General features: G+C 47.6%; 1 protein-coding gene across 5 annotated transcripts in view; it reads right to left on the bottom strand.

Annotated features, from left to right (window-relative positions):
• The window catches only part of TACC1 (transforming acidic coiled-coil containing protein 1), a 100,954-nt gene that overhangs the window by 41,078 nt on the left and 34,956 nt on the right, over window positions 1–24,920 (bottom strand). For 3 of the 5 annotated variants that reach the window (XM_079954975.1, XM_079954972.1, XM_079954976.1), the window contains 4 exons: window positions 9,870–11,013; window positions 4,937–4,972; window positions 2,527–2,587; window positions 747–960 (listed from right to left, as the gene is read on the bottom strand). In XM_079954975.1, the coding sequence (XP_079811101.1) occupies window positions 747–960; window positions 2,527–2,587; window positions 4,937–4,972; window positions 9,870–10,996 (1,438 nt within the window). In that variant the 5' untranslated portion in view covers window positions 10,997–11,013. The remainder of the gene's footprint in view (window positions 1–746; window positions 961–2,526; window positions 2,588–4,936; window positions 4,973–9,869; window positions 11,014–24,920) is intronic. The other 2 variants (XM_079954974.1, XM_079954973.1) reach the window with 2 other exon arrangements.

Genomic DNA, 24,920 nt, shown 5'->3' with positions numbered 1-24,920 from the left:
AGGGCACACAATACTGGGTTAAATGAACCAACGGTCACTGGAAGAAGGCCTCTTCCTCTGTCCTAAAGTTTAATACCAATACATGTGGGAGCCCCTCCTGTTCACTGAGAGCGCAGCACCCAGAGAGGAGAAAGTCTTCTCTCCCCAGCTGTAATTTCGACACCCCCCTTCACTGCAATTGGCCTTAGAAGAAAAGGTTCTCCTGGTGTCAACAGGCACTTTCATGATAAAGCGAAGTTCACTGGGGGTAGGAGATTTACACCAAGAGTGCAAAATTAGCAGTGGTGGTGGTGGTGGTGAGTGAATGCATGGCCATGAAATTAGGTGTCTGCTTCCCAATCTCAAAAAGACACCTTTACATGGGCTTTGGTGATAAGCACATTAAGTGAAACTTAACTGGAATTAAGGCTACAATCCTAAACACGCTTGCTAGGGACTGAGTGTTCCATCAAATGGAGCAGGGCTTACATCTGAGTGAACACACAGAAGACAGTTTCTTTCAAAATGGCAGGTGCCTATTTGACCCAAAATCCATTTATCAGCTGACAGTCCTCTCAAGAAACACACACACGTCCCCCCAATGCCGCTTCTTCCCTTGGAGCCTTCCAGGTGTTGGCAACTGCAATTCCCATCAGAATAGCCAGCACTGTTGGGAGCTGTAGTCCCAAATACCTGGAGGGCATAGGATGGGGAGGTTAAAGGTTAAGGCAAGGGGACGTGAAACAGAGAGGGAGAGACTTTCGTACCTTCTCCTGGGGATGAAAACGTATGATTTATGGCGGACGCAGGAACATTGGAACACTCAAAGTACTCCAGGTCTTCCTCTGGCTCACCTTTCGCCTCCAAGTCCGCTGCCTTTTGACTGGAGGATGTGCAAGCCAGTTTCTCTTCGTCAGTGGCATGCCCATCTCGGTTGGAAAGGTCTGGGATTTTGGAGGCAAGCACGGCTTCCTCTTTGTCCTGCACAAGCAAGGAGACAGTTAAACAGGGTCAGCCCGTTGCCCAGGACTTGGATAACATTAATGGGGGGGGGGGATCTGGAAGTGCCCAGGGACAACTGTCTGTGCCTTCCATTCCACTCCTTCTCACTTTCCAGCTTCTTAAAACATTGAATTGATTCTATATTTATTGTCAGCCACCAAAATGGTTCTTGCAAGAAAGTGAAAATATTTAGGGGGGTTGAATAGGGATATCTGGTAGAGTCAAATCTGGTCCATAGCTAATACACTGAAAAGCAAACTTGAAAATTAAGGTACACCAGAGGACACCCCTCTAAAAAAGATTCATTCTTGATACGGTACATGGCAAAATGTATTTCATATATTAATGATGATTGAAATGTTCAAATATGCTTCTATTTGGAATTCTTAGTAACCTTTTAAAGTGAGAATATCACAAGATCTCAAAGACAATATCCTGATATTTTTAAATAAATCTTTTTTTAAAAAATGCTGCTACTTCTCAACGCCAGTAATAATGGGGGGGGGGGGAATGAGAAGGAAACAACTCAGATTTGTGCTTTGTATGAGCATGTTTAATTTTAGTTTTCATTCGTTCCCCCCACCCCCCCGGTTCTTGTGTGCAACTGAGGTGTATATTCTTGTTTAAATAAATAAATAAATAAATAAATAAATAAATAAATAAATATTATTATTCTTTTTTAAAAAAGCTTCTGGGAAAAGAGTTAATTTAGCCTGCAGCTCTTGTCTTCCTAACAGGCAGGCAGTCGGATGCCTCCGTGGGAAGGGCCGTGGCTCAGTGGTACGGCTCATGCTGTATCTCAAACAAGGCTCAGGTTCTTCCTGTTCAGGCTGGCGGGGGGGGGGGGACCCTCTCTGGAAGACTGGAGAGCTCCTGCCAGTGCTGCCTTTCCTGGCACAAGGTGGCTCCCAACGTAGCTTGGTGGAGAGCCACTGCAGATAATACCAATGGTCTGACTCAGCCAATATTCCAGGGTCTGCTTTAGGTTCTTAAGATGCCCTCAGTGTGGACCGTTCCCTGAGTGGATTCCCCTCTTTGCCATTTGCCCTCTTCCCCTGTGCCCCATCGGCTCCGCTGCACTGCAGGAAAGAGCAAGGCAAGCAAAAACTGTCATTCCTTCTTCTTCCCTTGTCTCATTTTGGACAGTAGGAAGAGGGCAGATAGAGGCAGGAACAGCAGAGAGTAATTCTGAGGGACGTGGGCCCAAGCAGAGTCCCAAGGATGCCAACTCTGGAAGGTGCACCTGTCCCCGGCTTCTAGTGCAAGGAACCCTTCTCCAAATCCAAAGCTCTTCCACATGGATTACTACTTAAGAAAATCCTTCCTGGATCCAGCCAGTGGCCCATTGAATGCGGCCTCCTGCTCTCACGTCCCCCCCAGTAGATGCCTAAGGGAAGCCTGCAAGCAGGACCTGAGCGCCACGGCTCTCCCCCGACCCTCCCAGAGGTGCACAGCCTCTGACAGTGGAGGGAGACTATAGCCATCGTGTGGGCCTTCTCTCCTGTGAATGTGGGGAGCAAGTGGCAGTTCTTGGCTACCCCATACCTGGGAGCAGACATCGAGAACCAGGGACGGTGCTTCGTATTTCTTCACCTTGCAGCCACTCCTGCAGAGAGAAAGGGAGGACGGGGTCAGCGTTGGACTTTCTGTTATTGGGTGTGGGGTAGGGAGCTGAGGAGTCAGGGAGGGAGGCAAGTAGGCAGGACCAGATACCAGGACCAGAATTGGCACCCACGTTGTTGGCATAGCAGATCTCAGCCCTGAGCAGGGAAGGCCATGTTCTTTCTTAAAGCAGGAGGTGGGGAGAGAAGAAGGGAGAGACCAACACAACGGCTACTGTGCTCAAAAGACCATAGACTCTGAAACAGCCAGCACTTAAAAGCCGTTTTGCACGAGGGCAAACATAGGTCTCCTGCCAACTCAGCCAGTCCTGGATATTAAGCAGCAGAGTCAGTTTTTCCAGGGTGACGATTCAGCGGCACAGTACTTGTTAAATGCAGGAAGGCCCTGGGCTCAACCCCCAGCACCTCCAGGTAGGGTGGGATAGAGTCCTTCCTGAATACCTGCAGATCTGCTGACAGTCAGAGAAGATAATAGTGAGCTAGACTGATCCATTATCTGATTTGATACGAGGCACCTTCCTACGCTGCTACTGGTCTCTTGCTAAAGCATCTCAGAAGTTAACTTTGCCTCTTGTAATGACTTTGGCTCAACAATGTTTGAAACTGAAATCATAGCACCACAGAATTATACAGCTGGAAGGGACCGCAAGGATCATCTAGTCCAAGTGGACTAACACTTTCCAGGAGAAGCAGAGGAACAATACCATGGATGTGGCGGCATCTACAGATTTTCTTTCTTGCTGTGGACTTGGAAGAGGAAGCCAAGTGATGCCACTGCGGGAAAGGGCACAAGAGGAAAGCACAGTGGAACAAAAAGCTTTCCCCAGGAGCAGGAGAGCTGCTTCTGCCTGCAAAGCCCTGTGCAAATCATGATACCCCATTCAGATGTAATGGGCACAGCGCCTCTTGCCAGGGGAGGAGAGAGTAGGCAGAGTGCACCAGCAGGCAGCTCATTCACAGAAACACCATGATAAGCCAGGAAGCCTGACATGCCAGAGGCTGGGCAGATTTCATTCTGCTTTTCATACAAAACTGGCCTCCCAAAGCAGCTCAGGTCCATAAAGAACTGAACACAGTGCTAGGAACCCACCAATGAAGCTGGACAACAAGAGCCCCCTCTTGCCACGGCTGCCCAGAAGCTGCCATCCACTTGCTGCCTCTGACCACAGAGGCGCCATGCAGTAAGACCCACCCCATAGGCATCTAATCCCCCTTTCTAAGCTGCTAGCCCTCACAGTCATCTTGCCACAGCAACATGAAGGAAGACTTGACTTTGGTTTGCTCTGAAACTGCCCATCCATCCAATGTGATGGGGAAAATCTCCATCAGGATTGTGCAGCATTTGATAGAGGATCTATGCCTTGGCCTTATACCAGGAGTGGGGAAACTCAGGCCCAGGAGCCCAGTGTGGCCTCTGTAGCCCTTGGGACTCTCTCCAGGCCATGCCCCTCCCTGTAGACCACACGCCTCTCTGGCAAAGGTGTCCTGGAGCGGCAGCGATGCCTCTTGCTATGTGTGGAAACTGGTCCTATAAACAAAGATCAACATGGCAGTCCTTTCTCTGCCCACTTCTGCCTTGATCCCTGCCTACTGCTAGCAGGTGGCCCCCAGAACGTTGCCCAGAAGAGAAGGTGGCCCTTGGGATGAAGAAGGTTCCCCAAGTGCTGCCTCAGGCTCTCCTTTTTCCTAAAGCAAGAAAAGGCGCCTATTGCAGCCTCTCTTCAGATGGCAGGGCGGATAACTGGTGTCACTCCCTACGCTGTTGGCCATGACACCTGGGACTTGAGGACCAAATCCTCCCCACTCTGCTCTGGGGAAACTTTTACCGTGCCTAGTTCTGTAGGTTTTCCATTTCTGCAATGTGGAAGATAAGAGCTAGCTGAAGCTCCCCACTAGAGACTGTGAAGGGCCATGATCTCTGAAACTATGTGGCTTTTTTTACTGAAGACCCAGACATTTGTTTCTGAACAAAGGTGGGCTAACCAAAAACGAATTCTTGGTTTTGGAATGAAAGAAGAGCCATAATGTTTTGGGGGGAGCACACATAAAACGCACAGAATTTGTTATGCCTTGGAAACCCATAGAAAGCAAGCGTGCCACAACAGCCAGCCCAGCCATCTCCCAGGCCTCATTCTGATGCAAAGCTAAGCTGCCAGGTGAAATTATGGTCTTCTAAGAGGAGGCTGAAGGCAAGAGACAGACAAAAATCTCAGAATAAATAGGCGAGGAAGCTGCATGCAGTGAAGAGAGAGGGGGGGAGGGAGAGAAAAGATCAACAAAAACACCAAAACCCAAAGAGGAACACGAGAAAAAGAAAGGAAATGAATACTTACAACAGAAAACAGAGAAATTTCACTTGTTCTGTAGTCCTGATGCACCAAAAATGAACAGACAAGAAAGAAAGGTAGAGAGATGGAGGGAGAGGAAAAAGAAAAAGAACATGTAAAAGACCCAGGGGTGTGTGTGTGTGTGTTCAGTATATATATTTTCTCCCTGGATAAATACAGAAGTCATACTATGAGTGGAAAGTCTATGTGAAGAAGAGATGTAAAACTTCAAATGTTTGCTGCTGGTGTGCAGAAAACTTACAAATGAGTGCATAACTCAGAGCCAGGGCTATGTGAGCCCCCTGTTGATGTAAGGCTGGAGAATGCTACACGGGGGAATAGAATTTAGCCTCCTGAGAATCAGGAAACAAAATCTCAGGTTTCTAGCCCTCATGGCTATGAAGATATGCCTCAATACGTGTGGACATACAATCACGGAGGCAAAAGACACTTCAAAGGTCATCCAGCCCAATCCCTTGCCTATCAGGGAAGCAGGGAAGCAGGGAAGCCATGAATTTTCTGCAGTGGCAACCCCCACTGCAGTTTCAGAAGCCAGAAGAGTATTAGCTCCACGTGGCGCCTGCTCCTCAGTATGACTAGAAGAACAAAAAGAAATTACACAAAAGAGCAGTAAAACGAGACAAAACAAAAACTGCAGAACTGTGCAATGGAGAGGAAACTATGCAAATGTTCTCAAGTTGTAAAATTCAGTTTTGAGGGGGAAGAGCCAGGATTGCCAGGCACAGGTTTCTTGCATTTTTGGCATAGTGTAGACCTAGCACTACTCAAAGCCAACTGTAGCTAGAGTTGACCTTTAGGACAAGGTTCTAGTTTGATCTAACAGCTCAGTTCTTGCAAACTTGTCATACCAATACAGTGGTACCTCGGGTTACATACGCTTCAGGTTACATACGCTTCAGGTTACAGACTCTGCTAACCCAGAAATAATACCTCGGGTTAAGAACTTTGCTTCAGGATGAGAACAGAAATCGTGCTCCGGCGGCGCAGCAGCAGCAGGAGGCCCCATTAGCTAAAGTGGTGCTTCAGGTTAAGAACAGTTTCAGGTTAAGAACGGACCTCCAGAACGAATTAAGTACGTAACTAGAGGTACCACTGTATTTGTTAATTTGCATAGGCTATGAACAGCTGCTTAACATCTATGACATCTATCCTCTTCCTACAGAACATCCCAGTTCCTGAAATGCACTGAACTTCTACACAATACTGTGCATTGCCAACCACACTACTAGGGCTGGAACAATACAGACCACCTTCCAACACAGCAAAACTCTTACGTTTTAGTTCCATGTGGAGCCCTTCTAGGAGCCATATGTGACCAAGCTGTGATGCTCGCATATGCCCAAGCATCTTTTGCTTCATGTATATAGGGGGAGGGGCGTGTTTGCACACAATGCAAAGGCAAAAATACTTGTGCATGAGCTTTTCTGCAGATGCAGAGCCTCTCTGAGGCTGTTTGGCTTCTCCTTTCACCTGTGTAGCAAAACAAGCCAGGACCCAACTCACAGCCTAGTCTCCTGTTGAATGAAAACCTGGAAACCATGGTTTCAAATGAAGACAAGATATGAAGACAGTATCAAACCATGGCTTCAACCCTGGCTTGTGTTGAATCCATTAACCAAAATTACCAGGTTTACATGTAGCAGGAAGCTATAGTTGTGAGCTGCATCCTGGCTTGTTTTGCTACTCACCTGAAAGAAGCAGTGAAGTGGCTGCAAAGGAAACCCTTTTCTAGCACAGACCACTTGTGCACTAACTGGTTTTTGAAGCCAGAATTGTCTGTTTGGCATTGTGGGCATACACAGCTGGTGTGTGCTTGCAGGGGAGCCTCAACCCACCAAGGATTCCCATCAGGTATACATGCGCTCTCTTGGATGCAGAAGCACTTCACACACAGAAATCTCGTCAGGGCTGAAACTGCTTTGGAGCTCACGCCCTTTGCTAGTCCCTGCTGAACCCTGGTGCGTTACAAGAGAAGAAGATGCAGCAAGACACAAGCACTACCACAACCTCCCCAAGGCCTTGGGTCTGCTTGCTCCCAGGGGCCTGTGGCTATTCCGGCCGGCACCAGTGCCCTTGGAACCCTGGCTCCCGAGACTGTATGGAAGCTGTAAATAGCAAAGGGCTGGGAGGGCCCAAGGAGAAAAGGATTCGTTTCCTGCACAATAAGCGTTTGTGCTTCACAGGCAGAATCAGATTTTCCCACCTCCAAAGTCACCAGCTTTCTGATCGTTTCATATTCCAGCCAGGGCTGGCTCGGGGCCTGAGGGGGGAGTGCTTTCCCCTCACCGCAGAGGCTGAGGGGGCCATCGCAGGATTAGGGAACCTCTGTCCTGTGGGAGGGGCTCTATTCTGCTTTGGCTGCATGACAGTTCCCATGCTGATGAGCTGGGGTTAAATCCTGCTCCATTGGCTGCACACCCCAGTTCCCCTGCTGGGAGCAGGCATGTGCAGGCAAAAGCAGTGTGGGGTTGTCTGAAAGCAACAAGCCCAGTGTTTCTGGAGGTTTAAAGTGCAGCAGGGGACTGCTGGCAAAAGGGCTTTCAGAATCTACCCTGTGCTTTGAAATCCTGCCACATCCAGACTCCACATCACCTAACCTTCATCCTGACATCCAGTGATTATTCAGCCTGGCGGGTGGAGAGATGGCCCTGCTCCACAGCACCCTGAAGAGACAGGAATCTTTTGCTTCTCTTAAACAAGAACTTTCCTACTTTTCAGTGCTGGAATCTAAAAACCTATGTTTGCTGCAGGGACCCAGAACCCTGGAAACAAATGTGGAAAACCTATTGCTGGATCCTACCACAGCAGGTGGGGGGGGGCTGTATTCTCCACAGAGGAAGTTTGTGAGGTACACCATATATAGAAAACTAACATGTCAGGATGAAGAAAAGGCTAAAACCATTCCCCTTGGCATACAGTGGTACCTCGGGTTAAGTACTTAATTCGTTCTGGAGGTCCGTTCTTAACCGGAAACTGTTCTTAACCTGAAGCACCACTTCAGCTAATGGGGCCTCCTGCTGCTGCGGCGCTGCTAGAGCACGATTTCTGTTCTCAACCCGAAGCAAAGTTCTTAACCTGAAGCACTATTTCTGGGTTAGCGGAGTCTGTAACCTGAAGCGTATGTAACCTGAGGTACCACTATACTAGGTTTCTGTGTGCAAGGAGCTTTAATATTTAAATTGCAATACACATACAATCTCTCTTAGGACAGAGCATTCGATCAGGCAATTCCCACACTTGCACTCCATTTTTCAGGGCTGGAGAGCCTTTCTCAGTGGCAGGCAGAGAAATGGATGCAAATTTTACCTCTGTCCAATAGGCTAGTTTCTACACAAGGCTTTTAATCCTCCCTCCATCCAAGCAAGAGACCTTATCAGAGTTCAAGAACACATTCCAGCCAGGCAAAAGCAATCAAGGAGGACGTGAAGCAAGGCCGGTGGGGGGGGGGGTGGCAGGGTGTGTGTGTGGCGGCGTCCCAAGGGCTTGGAGGACTGCATTCATCCCCCAGGCTGGAGATTCCCATCCCTGCTGAAGCTGTTGTGGTTGCTGTTAATTCAATGTTTATACTGCCCTTTATCCAAAGATCTTAGGGCAGTTTACAACATTAAGAAGATAATTTACGCAGAATAAGAATAAAAACATAATACACAGCATAAAAAAGAAACAGTCATAACAGCAGTCCCCCTTCACCCCACAATGAACAGGCCACAGGTTATTTAATGGCCCAAGGCTTGGGTGGTAGCGTTTGGGAACGATGAGCTGTTTCTCTCGTGGCCCCTCTGCACCCCCAGGTCTTGCTAGAATCCCTGCAAATACAGAGCTTGGCGACTACTGCCCTGGGCCCACGGGACACCCTTGCATCCTCCATCCTTATGTTCCTAGAGCAGCTAGACAACAAGACACTGCCCTCTCTCCAGCTGCAAATATTTATTCAGGCCAGGGAACCGGGCAGCCCATGAACTTCTGGGACTTTTTCACAGCAAAACTCCATACGTGGAAGAGTTTAGAGTGAGAGAGAAACAGTCACCACACTGCTCCCTGCACCCCAGAGGGAAAAATGAAGAATCCCAGTAGAAACTGTGTGGAGAGCAAGGGGGTAGGGGAAGCTCAGGGCAGCCCCCGCAGGCCTCCTCTCCTCTCTGCTGTCAACTGGGGCAGCCATTCTGCCAGGCTGCCTCAGTGGGAGGCTCATTGCACCAGCTGCCTCCTGCCCCTGAACTGAGCCGGCCATTCCTTATCAGAGCAACAGTCAAGAATTGGGGCTGGAGGCTGGTTTTTGCCTCTTCCCTCCCTGCCAATTTCCCCTTGTGTGTCTTTTTCATTTAATAGGTTGTGAGTCTGCAGGTGGGGACTGTCTTACTTCAATTGTATGTAAGCCATTCCAGGAGCCTTTTTGGCTGAAGAGCAGGTGCAAATACTCTCAATAAATAAGTAATAAATACCCCCAGGTATTAACAGACTCCACCAACCCCATTTGTAGGGTTACATCCAATCTTAGTCATACTCAGTCACTGAAATGAATAGACAATATAAACTAGGTCCTTTAACTGCAATGGCTCTACTCTGAGTAGAGGTTGCCTGGCCACAACCCACGGTAGCAAAAAAACATCTTGAGGGACCAGATGCCTGGGTGGGTGGGTGATATGCAGCACCCTTGGGGTGCTGGGTTGGCCAGGGGGGAAGAAACCTCCCCAGCCCAGCCCAGCCCTGGGCCACTGTGCTTTTATTTTTTGCTGCCTCCACCAGAATCAGGGGATTCTAGCAGGGTGAAGAAATTTCCTTGGGGTGCTAGATGAGGTGCATTGGAGGGTCCAGAAAACGCTCGGCCCTGCCCAGAGCCTTGTAAACTATGGGGCTTCTTTGCTACCCTGCAGCAAAGCCAGATCTCCCCCCCCCCCCCCCGCCGGTCCTCACTCACATTATCAGCCGGGACTTGGGCTTCTTGGGAGAGGCCAAACCGCTCTGCAGCTCTTCGCCCTCGCAGGCCTCCAGGGTCTGCAGCTCCAATATCTCATTGAGACTGTTCTCCGCAGAGGGGCAGGAGTCGGCTCCTGGGCCAGCCAAGGTCTGGGTGGGCTTGAAAGGATCAGGTGCGTCAAGGTTGTAGGAATCTCTCGGAAGGACTGGCGAGCTCTGCAAGCCCACACTCCCTGCAAGGGGGTTACAACTAGGACCATCCCAATGGATGGCATCCACCTGGTGGGAGAGCTTGGGGAGGGGCACCTCGGGTGGATCTGCAGCAAGGGCTTTCTCTGCCCCCTCAGTGCCCACAGTGGGTCGGTTGGCACCAGCTCTTTGCTTCTTAGGAGACAGTTTGCTGGCTGGCTTCCTTCCGGCTTTCCTTGGCAAGGCTTTCTTCGACTCTGCACTTTCCACACCATCGGCAAAATCAAATTCAAGCTTCACAGCCCGGCCCTGCGACTCACCAGCAACTCCCAGTCCCAACACCTTGGGGTCACTGTGTGGAAGAGCAGAGCCTGGCTGGGATGCCGGGGGGGAGTTCTGGAGCTTGGAGCCCCCAATCACAAAGGGGTTGGTGTTCTCATTGTACTCCTCTGGGTCAAAGCGGTAGGAGGCTTTGGAGATGGGGCAGCTCTCTGCGGCCGTTTCGGTCTCAGGGTTCTCTCCTCCCATCTTCTTCAGGAAGGCAGCTGGTCTTGCCCTGGGGAGTTTACTCTTGCTGATCACAGGTGTCTCACCAACTGCTTTGGCTTCCGAAATCCCTTCAATGGGTGCTACTCCACATCCCCAAGACGTCCCCTGTTGTTCTTCCTGAGTTGCTGCGGGCACAGCACTTGCTGAAGCTAGGTCTGGATCCGACCTCTCTGGGGCAGCGCTTTCTTCCACAATTTGCTGCTCCGTGGACGGCTCTGGCCTTGGTGCAGATGGGGTCATGGATGGACCTACGCCAATCCCAATATTGCTTTCTGGCGTGAACACCTCATTGGCGTGTGGGACTGCAGGCTTTGCTTTCCATTCATTCTCTGCTGAAGCTGAGCCTTTTAGGTGCACATTCTCCTCCAAAATGTCAGCTACAAATGGCATGTCATCTTCAAGTGATTCTAGGGAAAGAGAGTGAGGGGGCAAGAGAATAAAGAATATGGCTCAGAAATAAAGATTTCTCCCCAGCAAACCCTGGTGGTGGACAGCATTCTTCTTCCTTCTTTTTACCCTCTTTCCTTTCAAAAATGAAAGTGTTTGCTCCTTGGGGCAGGGGACTATTATCTTGTTATTCCTCTACAGAAGTGCCATGTACATGGATATCAGCACTATATAAAATGTTTTAAAACCGTAAATGACTGTATATTGGGTAACTGGGGCCACCCACATACAATTAGGCCAAAATTCACAAGTTGCCCACCTGTAGGTTAAAGTATTGGGCAGGGGCGGGGGCGAGGGGAGAGACTAACCAAGGACATGATAAAGGGATTATGACATGACAAACAGTGTGGAGGTGATGGATAGAGATAAGTTTGTCTTCTAACCTATCAAGAAGGAGGCTAGATCAGAACCATTCTCCTTAACATGCAAAGCAAGGGACGATAGATGATAGATAGATAGATAGATAGATAGATAATTACACAAGTCCACAGGAGTTCGATCAAGTTTCAAAATAAATCAACATTTGCAGAACCTAATAAATTCCCATCATTTACTCATAGGGGAGCTGCAGAATTTGCAACCAGCAACTCCCCTCAAGCTATTCACCTGTGTCATTACTTAACGAGGTTGCAGCAAGGCGGAAATCAAAGTGCCTAAGCCTACTTAGGGAATTTATTTAGCTTCATTGATTATGAACCCCAGAATCTGTGATCCCCTTGAAACTGGTGCCAAATTTTTGAAGTCATTTTGCAGCAAACCTCCCATGTTTTGCAGCACCCCACAAACGGAGTAATTGATACATCAAACAAGGGTTCGTAGTTAACACCCCAAAACCCCACGTTGTCTAATTCACTCCAAACCAGCACCAAACTTTGGCAAAGGTTTTGCAGTGTTTCACAGCGAAAACCCTGCATTTTGCATCACCCTACAAATGAAGCAATAGACCCTCAAACCCGGGGGCCACAGGGTCGCCCAAAAGCCCAATGTTGTCCAATTCACTCCAAACCAGCGTGGTTTCAGTTTGCGGTGATTCAGATGATGTTGGGGTTTTGGGTGACCTCCAGGTTTGACGTTCTATTGCTCTGTTTGTGGGGCGCTGCAAATCGCAGGGTTTTCACTGAAAAAACTTTGGCACCAATTTTGAAGGGATCCCAGATTTTGGGATTTATAGTTAATGAAGCTAACTTATTGAATGGCACAGCCAAAGGGAGCAGCCAGGTGGCTTCACGTGTTTGTTGAAAAAATGTTTGCACACCCACCAGCACTGCTACCTCCAAGGCATCTTACAAAAATGATTTCAAAACAACAACCTCATCATCAAGGGTTGTACCCAAAGCTAGTTCTACATCAGAGTAGACCCACTGAAATTAATAGACATGGCGAACTTAGGTCCATTAATTTAAAAGAGTCAACGCTGAGGAGAAATCAGTTGGAGGTGACTGTAAATATCAAACAATTAAAACAACAGGACACTCAGAGGCACAAAATTGAAGCAGCACAATCCCTAGAATTCAACACGGCTTGAGAACTATTACCTATTTATACGGCCTTATCCATGTACATGGCTCTTTTCAAAGGAATGAGAGGAAGGGTCCTCACCCCAAGCAGCTTAAAATCTAGAACTAGATTCCCCAACTAGTTCCCAAGATTGTCTGGGGAAGCCATGACTGCTAAAGTGGCAACATAATGCTTTAAATGTGTGGGGAGGTTGTGGCTTGAGTTACATAGGGGTAGTGGAACTTGGGGGTTGTGCCTGGCATTGGAAAGACGTGAACGTGGGCACCAACCCATCACCCCTGGTGTGGGGCAATGTGGGGGTAAGAAACTCTCCCATGGCCAGCTGGTGGAAGGGCCTCTAAAGATCATCTCAGTGTACCTACAGGTATGTTCTGTACTGTTCCACAGGGAATCACATTGTGCAAAAGAGTTTCCCTGACCCAATAAATAATGATGATAGTAGTAGTAGTAGTAGTAGTAGTTGTTGTTGTAAAGCACTTGTCTAATGAAGTAAGCACTGTGTTAGATAACATCTAGGAAAGGAAAAGATACTTCTGATGAGGCAAACCCTTTTGCCTCATCAGCTATGCAGGCACCACAATAAATCTGCTCACCTTTAAGATGTCATGGGAGATTCCTGGTTGTTACAGCTAGAAAAGTGAGTTTTGCAATTTACAATGTCAGATTTAAGAACTGCCTGGGCCTGCTCAAAAGCTCAGTTTTCCCAGGATTTTCCAAATTTTTTTTAAATTTTTTTTTTTGGCAGCAGGAGGGAGAAGATTTTTCAGAAGATTACCACAGGGTGCACCAAGCTGCTGGTAAACTTTGCCTGTTTGTGTGCAATTGCTAAGGTACCTATCAACTCATCTGAGTTGAACCTTGTCTTTATTATCTATATTAAGGGAGAGGCCCAGGGTGTTTATTCAGAATCTGTGGCATCTGGACATGTGCACAGATAAATATACCAATGAAGAACTATTCTGAGAAAACCCCTGGGCTGAACAGCTGCAGACACCTTGCTTCACACAGGAAAGACACTGACTTTAAGGAACCATAGAAAGTTAAAGGCTAGTGGCATAACTTGTAAAGCCCATGGCATCTCGGTACCTGAAACAGAAATTCTATATTGTAATGCTCCGCCTCAAATACACACACAAACATTTATTAACAAGGAAACAAGAAAGGAACTGTGAGAAGAGCCAGGAAGAATATTGGAAGGAAAAATACATGTGTGTGATGTACCATCCAATCTGCCAGTGTTTCACAGCGGAGGCTGGTACTATTGGGGGTGCACTTGTCCTGGGCAACAGAGGATTGTCCAATTCCAGTCAGGTTTAAAGAGAGACAACCCAAAGAAGGGAGATGTGCAGGGTCTCAAAGCTGTGCATTAGTAGTTTGCACCTAGGCATCAGAGTGAGCAGGCACCCAGGTCCGCCTGGTGACAGCCTTCCTCCCTGTTTCTATTTACATTGTCGTATTTATTTCCACATTTGACCCCATACATACAAATTAGCACATGCACATTTTAGACAAATCTGTGCCCTCTCTGTTATTTTGACAATGCATAAAAGGCCACAATGCATAAAAGGCCACACCAAGAGTCAGTGTCTGTCTGACAAGGAACAGGCACAGAGGTGTGTGCGCACGCACACACACACCAGCAACCAATTATCCTTTGCTTCATTTGCTTGCTGGATGCTGCCTTAATTTACTTTGGCTTCAGAAGCAACTTTTTTTGAGGCTGTTTAGCAGAATGAATGGTCTGTCCTGAACTGATCCTTATTCACTCATCAGGAACTGCATACACAATTCAAGAGTCTTGCAGCACCTTCACGCAGCCTTCCCCATCCCAGTGCTCTCCAAATGTTTTGGACTACAAACTCAGATCAGTCCCAGCCAGCAAGAGGTTAATGGGAGCTATAGTCCAAAATAGCTGGGTGCCAGGTTGGGGAAAGAAAGGCTGTTCGTGAAAGGATCTCCAAGGAGCCACCTTGTCCTTTGCCTCAGGCAACAAAAAGCCTTGGGCCAGCTCTGCACTACCTATTGCCTCCCCTGAAAGCCTGTTATGGGATTTCCCCTTGAGGAAGGCATCCAAGTGGCCACTGTGAGAACAGGATGCTGGCCCAGATGGGTTTTCTGTGGTCTGGGCCAGCAGGACTCTTGGCTGAGGGGGTTTCTAGCAAAGCACCCCACCCTGCTCAGGACACGCCCAGAGCTGGGCAGGGAGCTGACTGCATAGCTTGAATTCCCCTGTGAAGCCACAGCCCCATCTGCCCTCAAACCAAAGAGTTTCTCTCCACAGAAAATTACAGGAGCACCACGCAAAGAAGCCATTCCTGAAATGTTGAAGCATTTGGAGGATATTCAGAAAGACAAGAGAAACTTGCTATGTCAAACCAGCAGAACTGACAGGTTACTTAGTAAAATCCAGAGACTGTTTTTCTAATCCCAGCCCTCCTCCATAGCCCTGGAGATTTTGAAACAAAAAACCAGCAGTGTCCTCCTATATGCAGATACATAAAGGTACACATATATGTCTAGGGATGTGGGATAACGATGGGACTCAGCAGTTAATTCATGAGTCCAACATGACGTCCGCCAATGATCTTCATGCATCAGTGAGCCACCAACATTCACTACACATATAACTTTTGTATCAATCAATCACCCCAAATGAAATGTTGTTCAGAGTGCAATTCTATATCTACCTATAAATCTACACACACACACACACACACACACACACACACAGAAGCAAGTCCCTTCTGAGTTCCACAGGGTGTAAGACTATTGAAATCAGCCTGCCACATTTAGCTGTCAGTCATCAAGGGCAGAGGAACAAAGTGATGTGTGAACCAGACGCATGGCAGAAACAGAAGGTAAGAATGAAATGAATCTCTTTTTCTCACAACACCCAGACCAACTGACAGCAGCAGATTCAGGACAGACAGAAGAAGAAATGGCAATACATGCCTTGGTTGCACCCATTTGGATCACTGTCAGGCGGGCTGTGTGGGGCTGCCTTCAGCAAGTTTTCAGAACCTTTGGGGAGTCCAAGATGTTGTGGCCAGATTGCTGACTGGAGCCTGTTGCAAGGAGAATGGCAACCCCTTGTTACAACAGCTCCGCTGGCTGCTGGTCCCTTCCCAGGTACAATTCCAAGTTCTGGTTCTGGCCTACAAAGTCCTAAAGAAGGACTTGATCTCCTTAGATGAGCTGGCTTCGGCTTTGAGATCTTCTGGGGAGGCCTTTCTCCTGGTCACAGGCATGTTTTATGAGGATATCAGAGAGGGCCTTCTCGGTCACAGAACTCCCTTCCATCCATGAGAAGGTGGACTGCCCTTCCCCTGCTTCTCTCTCATCAGCAGGCAAACACTATTTTGACACCCTCCCCAGTCCTCATGCTGCCTTCCCAGAGCCGAGTCGGGATTTGAGAAGGAGGCATAAGGCTCTGGCAGGGTCCAGCAGCCCTCCTACCTCCTTCCCAAAGCTGGGAAAGCACAAACTCATCTTTGCGAAGGAGGACTCTGTCAGAGCCCTCAAGCTTCCTTCCCAAAGGCCCTCACGTACTGGGCCTTGGGAAGGCAGCACAAGGACTGGAGAGGGTGTCAAATGTTGCCAAGGGCCACCAGAAAAGGCCTGGAGGGCCACACATTGGGCCACCCTGTTCCAGATGGACCACCAGGTTCTAAGAGCAGCAAAAGCAGCTGCTGCTCCCACAGATAAGCCATAGATGACCTGCATGTAGCTCGCAGACAACGGGTGGTCCATACACTCCTGTTTGGGAAGCCCTAGATGAGACCATGAGAGCTCTATGTGACCTTTGGGCTCAGGAGAAGCATGCCACTGAATATCAGCTGCTAGGGATTGTGAACAGGAGTCTGCTATTGTGCTCCTGTGCTGCTGGTGGGCTTCCCAGAGGCATCTTTGGGGCCACTTTGCAAAATGGGATGCCGGACTAAAGGCACTCGGATCTAATCCCATAGGGCTGCTCTTTAGGTACTGACTTTTGTTGCCACCCTGTCCAAATCTTTGCTCCTTTCTCTCTTGCTCCCTATTCCAGCTATCTAGGCCAGTGCTTCCTACATAATGACTTAGACCTTGAAATACTTGCTTTCTGAGCTTGGAGCAGCTAAGAACTATCCTTCTTTGGCGATCACATAGGTTTCCAGGCAGGAGTTGATTATGGTGAGGGTTTGCCAAGTGTGCCTCCCTTTTAGCACATTTCTCCCTTTCCTCCTGAGTTTGAGCATCTTCAAAACCCATGACACCTAAAGTCTGTTATCCAACTGGAGTGCTTGCAGGCCAGTATTTCCCAATTGTTGGTGGCACTGTGGTCTAAACCACTGAGCCTAGGACTTGCCGATCGGAAGGTCGGCAGTTTGAATCCCTGTGATGGGGTAAGCTCCTGTTGCTCGGTCCCTGCTCCTGCCAACCTAGCGGTTTGAAAGCATGTCAAAGTGCAAGTAGATAAATAGGTACTGCTCCAGCGGGAAGGTAAACAAGCATTTTCGTTTGGCTGCGAATGTCCTAGTCCTCAAACACTCTGCCCTTCAATCGGGAGAAAGCTGCACTCGCAGAGCTCAGGCAATGCTGGATTTCGGCCCTCATGGAAAGATAACTGCCCAGGTAGGAAAAGTGATTGACATTTTCCAATGTTACACCATTAAGTTGTATTTGTGGCACTGCAGAGGGGCTATTTTGTGCTTGTTGGTGCAGCACTTTGGTTTTTTGGATGTTGAGCGGATAGGCCAAGCTTTTCGTAAGCTTCTGCGAAGATATTTAGGATGGTTTGGAGGTAATCTTTTGTGCATGCGCACACTATGTTGTCATCATACTGAAGCTCTATGATGGAAGTTACAGTAGCCTTACTCTTTGCTTTCAGCCTGCTCAGATTAAAGAGATATATGATTTCTACTCCGGAGGGGAGTTTCCCTTCAACAAAGTATAGGATCATGGCAATGAATATCCAACTACAGAGCCATCCACTGGCTCTGAATGAAGCATTCCATGCCTCCAGGACTCATGCAGAGACAGAGCAGGTCAGCATCCCCCAAGGGCAGCAAATTGTGTTGCTTCAGGAGTTACTGAATAATCCAGAGAAGTGGTGGAATAACCCTTCCCCTGCTTCCTCACTTGCCACACACAATTACAATTGCATAAGAAGAGGGGTGTGAAAGCCCCTCAGACCCTCCTGCACGTCTCCTTCCTGCAGCCTTCAGTACAGAGGTACCTTGGTTCTCAAACTTAATCCGTTCCAGAATTCTGTTCCAAAACCAAAGCGTTCCAAAACCAAGGCATGCTTTGCAATAGAAAGTAATGCAAAATGAATTAATCTGTTCCAGACTTTTAAAAACAACGCCTAAAACAGCAATTCAACATGAATTTTACTATCTAATGAGACCATTGATTCATAAAATGAAAGCAATAAACCAGGCATGTCCAACTTCAAATAAACTGCGATCAACCCTGTATCAAAAACTGGCAGTGACCCATTGTCATTGCAGGGATGAGGAGTGCATGCAGGATGCGTGTGTGGAAGCAGGTGGCTAACTGGACACGAGAGGGGGGAGTTTAAGCAGTGGGGAAGGAAAGGGAGGCAAAAGTTTTCCCCCACCCCCCAAGCCAGCCCTTCCTCTCCCTACCTAAAGCAGCTCCCCCCCCCCCAAAGCAGCTCTCTTCCCCCAAGCCAGCCCTTTCTCAATTATATTTTTAACGCTGTACAGTGGTACCTCAGGATGCAAACGGGATCCGTTCCAGAGCCCCATTCGCATCCTGAATCAAATGTAACAAGTGACGTCATTTTGAGCGTCTGCGCATGCATGAGCGGCAAAACCTGAAGCACATTCAACCCGAGGTATGACTGTATTGTATTTTTAATATTTGATTGGGAGCCACCCAGAGTGGCTGGGAAAACCCAGCCAGATGGGCAGGGTATGTATGTATGTATGTATGTATGTATACATACATACATAAACAAACAAACAAACAAATAAATAATTTCTCTCTCTCCGCCAAGCCAGCCCTTTATCTCTCCCCACTAAAGCAGCACTCTCTCTCTCTGGGTCATTCCACGCCAAATTACCTGGTGCCATGTGCTTTCACGACTCAGGTTTTCTTCAAAATAATTTTATGTGTAGATACCTATGAGATAACCACAAATTAATTTTTTTAGAGTTTTTGGTCCAAAATAGGGCGCAGGAGAATTTTTAAAAAATTTCGATTTTCACATGATTTAGGCTAATGCAATTTCTGCGTCAGTGAAGGAAAAAGCTCCTTTTTCGTTATTTTTCGACCAATTGGGCTTATTTTGGTATTAAAATAAAGCTAATTGTGGTCTCTTTCAAAAAAAGGTATAAAAATGGTATTAAGTGCCACAGAAAAGGGTCATCAACCATTCAAAGTGAATTTTTCTCATTTTATTCCTGGTAGGTTCGATAAGCCATAGCGCGCAAACCACAACTAACACATGTATCATCCTTTTTTTGTTGAATGGGCTAACCATGTACTTGTTATGTTTTACAAATAAGCAGGGTGTTTTTTGTCGTTATAAAATAAATTGATCTTGAAGTAATTTTTTTACAATATTTTTTTTTTTGGGGGGGTACAGGTTTTAAGGTCTCTTTGAGCCTGAAATAACTCACACATTCATGAGAATAGTTAAAATTGTACCCTCTTATGTTACAATGTCATCTGATATATTTTTAAAATTAAGTGTTATTGATTATTTAATAAAAACAAAACACGTCTCAGAGCCCTTGTTCATTTTATTGTGTAAAACACTTCTGCAATGTTATGGTCAAAGCTACTTTGTTTTCCATACATGGAATATGGTCAAAGATGCTGTTTTGACCACTGCATGCAATATGACCTTTCTGAATCAGCAAAAAAAAGTATGTATGTATTTATTTTTTACTTTAAAAATGTCGTGAGAGCACGGTCAAGTATTAAAATCAGGTGATTTGGTGTGGAATGACCCCTCCCCCAAAGCAGCTCTCCCCCCACCCCGCCAGCCCTTCTGGATCCCTTTCCCCCCCCCCAGCCCCCTTTCTTCAGGGCTGGCTTTGGAGCTTTGGGCAGCTTTGGAGACCTGTGTGCTGGAAAGCTGTGCAGGGTTCCATTTATGGAGAATCTCAGCTTTCTTCTTTTAAAATGAAGTTTCTGGTCCTTATGGAATGAGCCCAAACCAACCTGCTTGTGCTCAGGTGTAGGGAAGCATTGGCACTCCAGACATTGCTCAGCTACAACTCCCACCATCCCTGACCATTGGTCCTGCTTACTGGGACTGATGGGAGTTGTGGTTCAGCACCAAAGGTCCCCCAGCTTAGCACCGGGATCAGCCAAATTAAAGTGGCAGGGCAGAGGCATCAAAAGAGAAAAATGTGTGGCAGTGGGGGTGCCCCTCCACTTAGGAGTGTGGCTGCTTGTAGACCTCACATACAACAGGTGCATAAGAAAAAACCCTTTAATCGCTGTGGAATGGCACCTCTGTTATTTAGCCACTGACAAGTGTGTGTTAAATGAAACAGATACCCTAGTTAGTACATTTTATTTGTATTTTTTACAGCTCCCTACCTCTTTGGCAGCAGGTCGCTTGCACAAACGGCATGCGCTACCTGCAGAAAACATGCTTCTCTTGGCCTTCTGGGAATCTAGCAAAGCCATTCAGGTCAAGAGAATTTCAATGGATGTATTAGACAAGCTCCAGCAGAAATAGAGGCTGCCAGGCCTCATAGCAGCAATCAAAAGTACACTACCCAAAACCATTTGCATGCCATGCATCTGTCCATTTGCAGAATACAGGGCTAAGGCAAAACATTTGGGCGTCCAAGGTAGCAAATCCTCCCCACTTCTGGCACCACCCATCCAAAATATCTTTTGCAAGCCCTGTTGAAAGAAATGGGTGTGTGTGTAAACTGTCAAAATCTGGAATAAAATGCTGAACATAATTTCCTTGGAATCTCTGTTTCCTTTCTCTTTATAAATAACAATGTCTTCTGCAGCTGCAGAGAAATTCTGAACTTGCATAGGTTGCTACATCTGTGTAAAACCAAAGACCACATAAAACCTTTTGCAGGCGTTTTCAGGGCTCCTTCTATCCTGAGCACCTCTATAGATCCTCTGTCTGCCTTCCTCCCTCCGTCTCCCAGCAATACTGTGAATTATCCAAACCAGAACCTTGCAATGGGGATCACTTGTGCAGAAGCACACAAACTCCCTTCATTGACACAATTTGTTCCAAGCACAGACTTTGGGAGGAGGATTGAGGATTTGCTGAGAAGGGCACCATTGTGTGATGTTTGGCCAGCCTCAAATACCATTGCTTTAATAGGTGGAGCCTGACTGGAGAATTCTGAAAGTCAGTCTACTGTGATCTCCAAACTGGTAGGCACAGTTCACCCAGAGAGCAGGTTGTGTGCAATGGAGTGGAGAGGAAGGAGGAACTGCTGCACCCTTGAACGGCTAAATTCCTCCTTTCAGAGATGAGCTCTTGAACCTATTCACAGTGCCAAGGCTCAGCCTGCTGTGATATAAGCAGTAAGAAGAAGTGCAGCTAAGGACAGGAAAAGATGGATCCATGGATCCCATGATTTGCCTATGAAGGTGAAATCAGGCCCCTACTTAGAGGTTTCTTAAAGTATGCATGGCTTGGAAACAGCAGAGACACATTTTCCTCCCTCTTGCGTAACACTAGGACACAAGGGAGATTCAGGACAGGCAGAAGGAAGGCCTTCTTCACACAGCACCCAGCTGAACTCTGGGATTCTCTGCTACAAGAGGCAGTGATGGCCTCCAGCTTGAAACAGCTTTGAGAAGCAGATGAGATGGAGGCTGCAAGTTATGATGGCAGTATGCCAAAGCAGAGAGGTGGGGCTGTAGTTGCCAAGCCCTGCGGGTGGGTTTCCTGCAGGCACCTCACCGGCTGCTGTGGGAAATGGGATGCTGACAAGGCAGACTCTTGGACCAACTCAGCAGGACCCTCCTTGCACTCTTACGCACACTCAATCAGGGAAGAGTCCAAATACTGATTCTTCTTGTTTAAAAACAACAGCACATTGCGGTTTCTGTGACTTGGTGCTAGTCAACCTCAGCTGAGAGGGAGAAACGGTTTTCTCTCTTCCTCCCAAACAGCCATTAAATCAGATCTGGCTCCAGAGAGTTTTGGGGGCGGGGAGAGAAAGGGAGGGAGGGAGACTGAGCGCCATCACTGGCCATGACCTCCTTAACTAGCCAAGACCTTTCCTTATATGCTCAAAGAAAAAAGCAGGCTTCAGTCCTAACAACAACTCTTAGGCAGTCTATATGGTACCTACTCCTACAATGCCTAAACAAGGTCAAAAAGTCTCGCAATTCCCTCCCAAATAGCAACAACAACTCCACACCTCTCATCTCCCGTGATGGGGGCCAGTGGCTTATTCACAGCACCCAAAGGAGGCACTGCAGTTGGATCTCATAACTTTCTTCTTCCTGGCATTTCTACCCTGCTTTTCCTCCAATGAGCTCAAGAAGGTATGTGCATAGTTCTTCCTCCTCCTCATGACAACCCTGGAAGGGGGGGTTAGGTTGACTGGTCCAAGGTCACCCAGTAAGCTGAGGGGAGATTTAAACCCCCTTCTCCCAGGTTGCAGCAAAACACTTCAACCACCAACCACCAAGAATGTGTGGAGTTTTTTCCTCTCACAACAGCAGGCCTTGGCAGTTGGCTCAGGTGGGGTTTAAAAAGTACTTGTTCCAATAACATGCAATTAACTTATTATAATGTGTGAACATTTGCATCCTGCCTTACCACATATCATGCCCAAGATGGCTAAACAACAATAGATACAAATACATATTTCTCTTCCAAAGAATGTAGGGATGGTCACTAGCTGAGATGGATGTGTTCCTTCCAGCCAGCTGTCAACCAAACAGAGCTGAAAGACAGTCTTCCCAGGAGCAGGACTTTGGATATCAGCCACTCTGTCAACTCAACAAAATTCAGTGTCCACTGCACACGACCCAGTAGCAGCCCTAGACAAGCCACATTTTCTCAGTCCCAATACAATGCAGGTGCGATAATACTGGCCCATCTTGCAACATTAAGCACAGTATTAAGATAATGCACCGGGTGGGGTGGGGTGGTGGTGAATGCTTTAGGCGAAGTGCTGGATAAAAGCAAAATATTGCTATCAGGCTGCAGCCATGAGAACCAGTAACTTTCTTCTGCTTTTGAAAGAAGTTCTGAAGTTCCCAGGAACGCAAACTCTGCCAGAAATAGCAGGTTGCCCCTAGAATTCTGCAGGCACAGAATAAGGCAAAGGCTAATGGCCACACTGGCTATCTTTTACCTCCAAGGTCTGAAGCAAAATGGCTCTGAATGCTGAGCTTAGGTTGAGAATCATAAGTTGCTGCTAGACTCAGATCTGGCATATGGGCTTCCCACAGGCATCTGGTTCCCCCACCCCAGGCCACCCTGAGAACAGGATGTTGGACTAGGTGGGCTCTTCCAAATATAGCCTTTTTAAAAAGCACAGGATTTGCAAGCTGCAATACATCAAAACACCCACTGGCTAAATATCGCTGCAGGCAGAGTAAACCAGGTCACCTACATTTCTTTGGGCACTAACCAAGAGTTTTCAGATGGGGACAGTGGGATGCCCTGAAATGTCCTTCTCCCCCTACCCCATTGCCCATGAGTAGAAACTGCAGCAAGTGGCCTCTTTCCTCTCTCCCTTGGCAGAGATGCATATTCGACAGTGGAATTTGCTGCCAAGGAGTGTGGTGGAGTCTCCTTCTTTGGAGGTCTTTAAGCAGAGGCTTGACAACCATATGTCAGGAGTGCTCTGATGGTGTTTCCTGCTTGGCAGGGGGTTGGACTCAATGGCCCTTGTGGTCTCTTCCAACTCTATGATTCTATGATTCTATGATATGCCATGAAACCAGGCAGCTTCTCTACCAGGCTGCCTCTCTCAATACATTTGCTGGAAGGATGTCAGAGGATCAAAGCACCCTCAACGGCCACAAGAAGCCTTTTCAAAAGGGGTGGAATTAAGCAATCAGAATCTTGCAGGCAGGAAGTGTCACTTCCTCAGGGGGAAAAAAGGATTGTGGTGTTGCAGAGAGCAGTGGGGAGTCCAGGAGGAAGTAGAGAAATGTCAGTGAGGCATGAGAGAACAATGGAAAGATACTAGGCGCTCACAACAATAATGGGAGTGCAACTGCCACAACCAAGGGGAAGTCCCTGGCCATTTTGTGAGAAACAAAAATCTCTTTTTAATGTTAGCAGCATCACCAATAAGGATTAAAGCTGCCCCAGAGCTAAGGTAAAGAGCTATCATGTTCCAGACTGCTGCAGCATCCATATTCAGGATGCACCCGGAACACGCAGAAGGCGCAGCACGGCTAGACTATTTGGGGGAAGGCTACATTGAGAGGGGGTAACTGCATTCTGCTTCAGCGTATCTGATCTCAGTACCAATGCCACAGGTTTTGGGGTTGGGCTTCTTGGGCAAGATACCCCCAGTGCCGCTGCCCACTGTCACCAGTTGCTGCTGCTCTTTCTCATCACCTGCTTGCTTGTTGCGGGAAGAGCTAGCAAGTAAACAATGGCAGACACTCCACCTCCTCAGCCTGCCATCATCTGTTTGTTTGCCCACTCCCTCTGGGTCTGGGTCAAAGAGAGAGGCAGGTGAATAAGCAGCTTGCAGTGAGAAGCGGGAGCAGGTCCACGAGGCTCTCATCAGGGGCACCCCTGCTGGGGCGTGGGCTCCTGGCAGGTGCCCAACCATACCTGCTCTCGACACCAGCCCACACTGGGTGGACACACTAAACCAAACCATGGCTGAGCAGAGCAGCAGCACAACCAGAGAGGAGCACAGCAGCCACAATCTCCTCTCCAGCAGATCATGGTTTGGCTTCAAGTTACATACAAATGGAGCCAAAGCATTAATGTTCAAAATCACATGAGAGAAACAACACTATTTTACACTGGGGGGAGGTGAGGCTGAAAATCTGTGGCAGTGCTGTGGCTCAAAACCAGATCTAAGCCCAAACATCTGTCCATTAAGATGCACTGGCTAACAGAATTGTGTTTTAGATTATGACCAAGAATAAACACATACTACAAAATACTTGTGTTTCTGCAGATACAGTATCTCTGCAGCTCTCAGAACAAGGCTACACAGATTTGAATGAAAATAGCTACTGAATGAACTGTTACAAATTCTAACTCACAATAGCAAAAAAGTGTTTCTTCCACTTTCCAGCATGGGCAGATCAAAGCAGATGCAATGATTTTTTGCCTTCTAGAGCTCAGCTGCCAGGCCTCTCTGCCTGAGCTTCCCACCTCATGGTCACAGGGTTCAGTCCACCGAGCCCAAAACTGGTCCCA

This window comes from Podarcis cretensis (assembly GCF_951804945.1).
Source record: "Podarcis cretensis genome assembly, chromosome: 15".
Lineage (NCBI taxonomy): Eukaryota > Metazoa > Chordata > Lepidosauria > Squamata > Lacertidae > Podarcis > Podarcis cretensis.
Note: the sequence above shows the minus strand (reverse complement) of the source record. Positions and strands in the feature narration are given on the sequence as shown.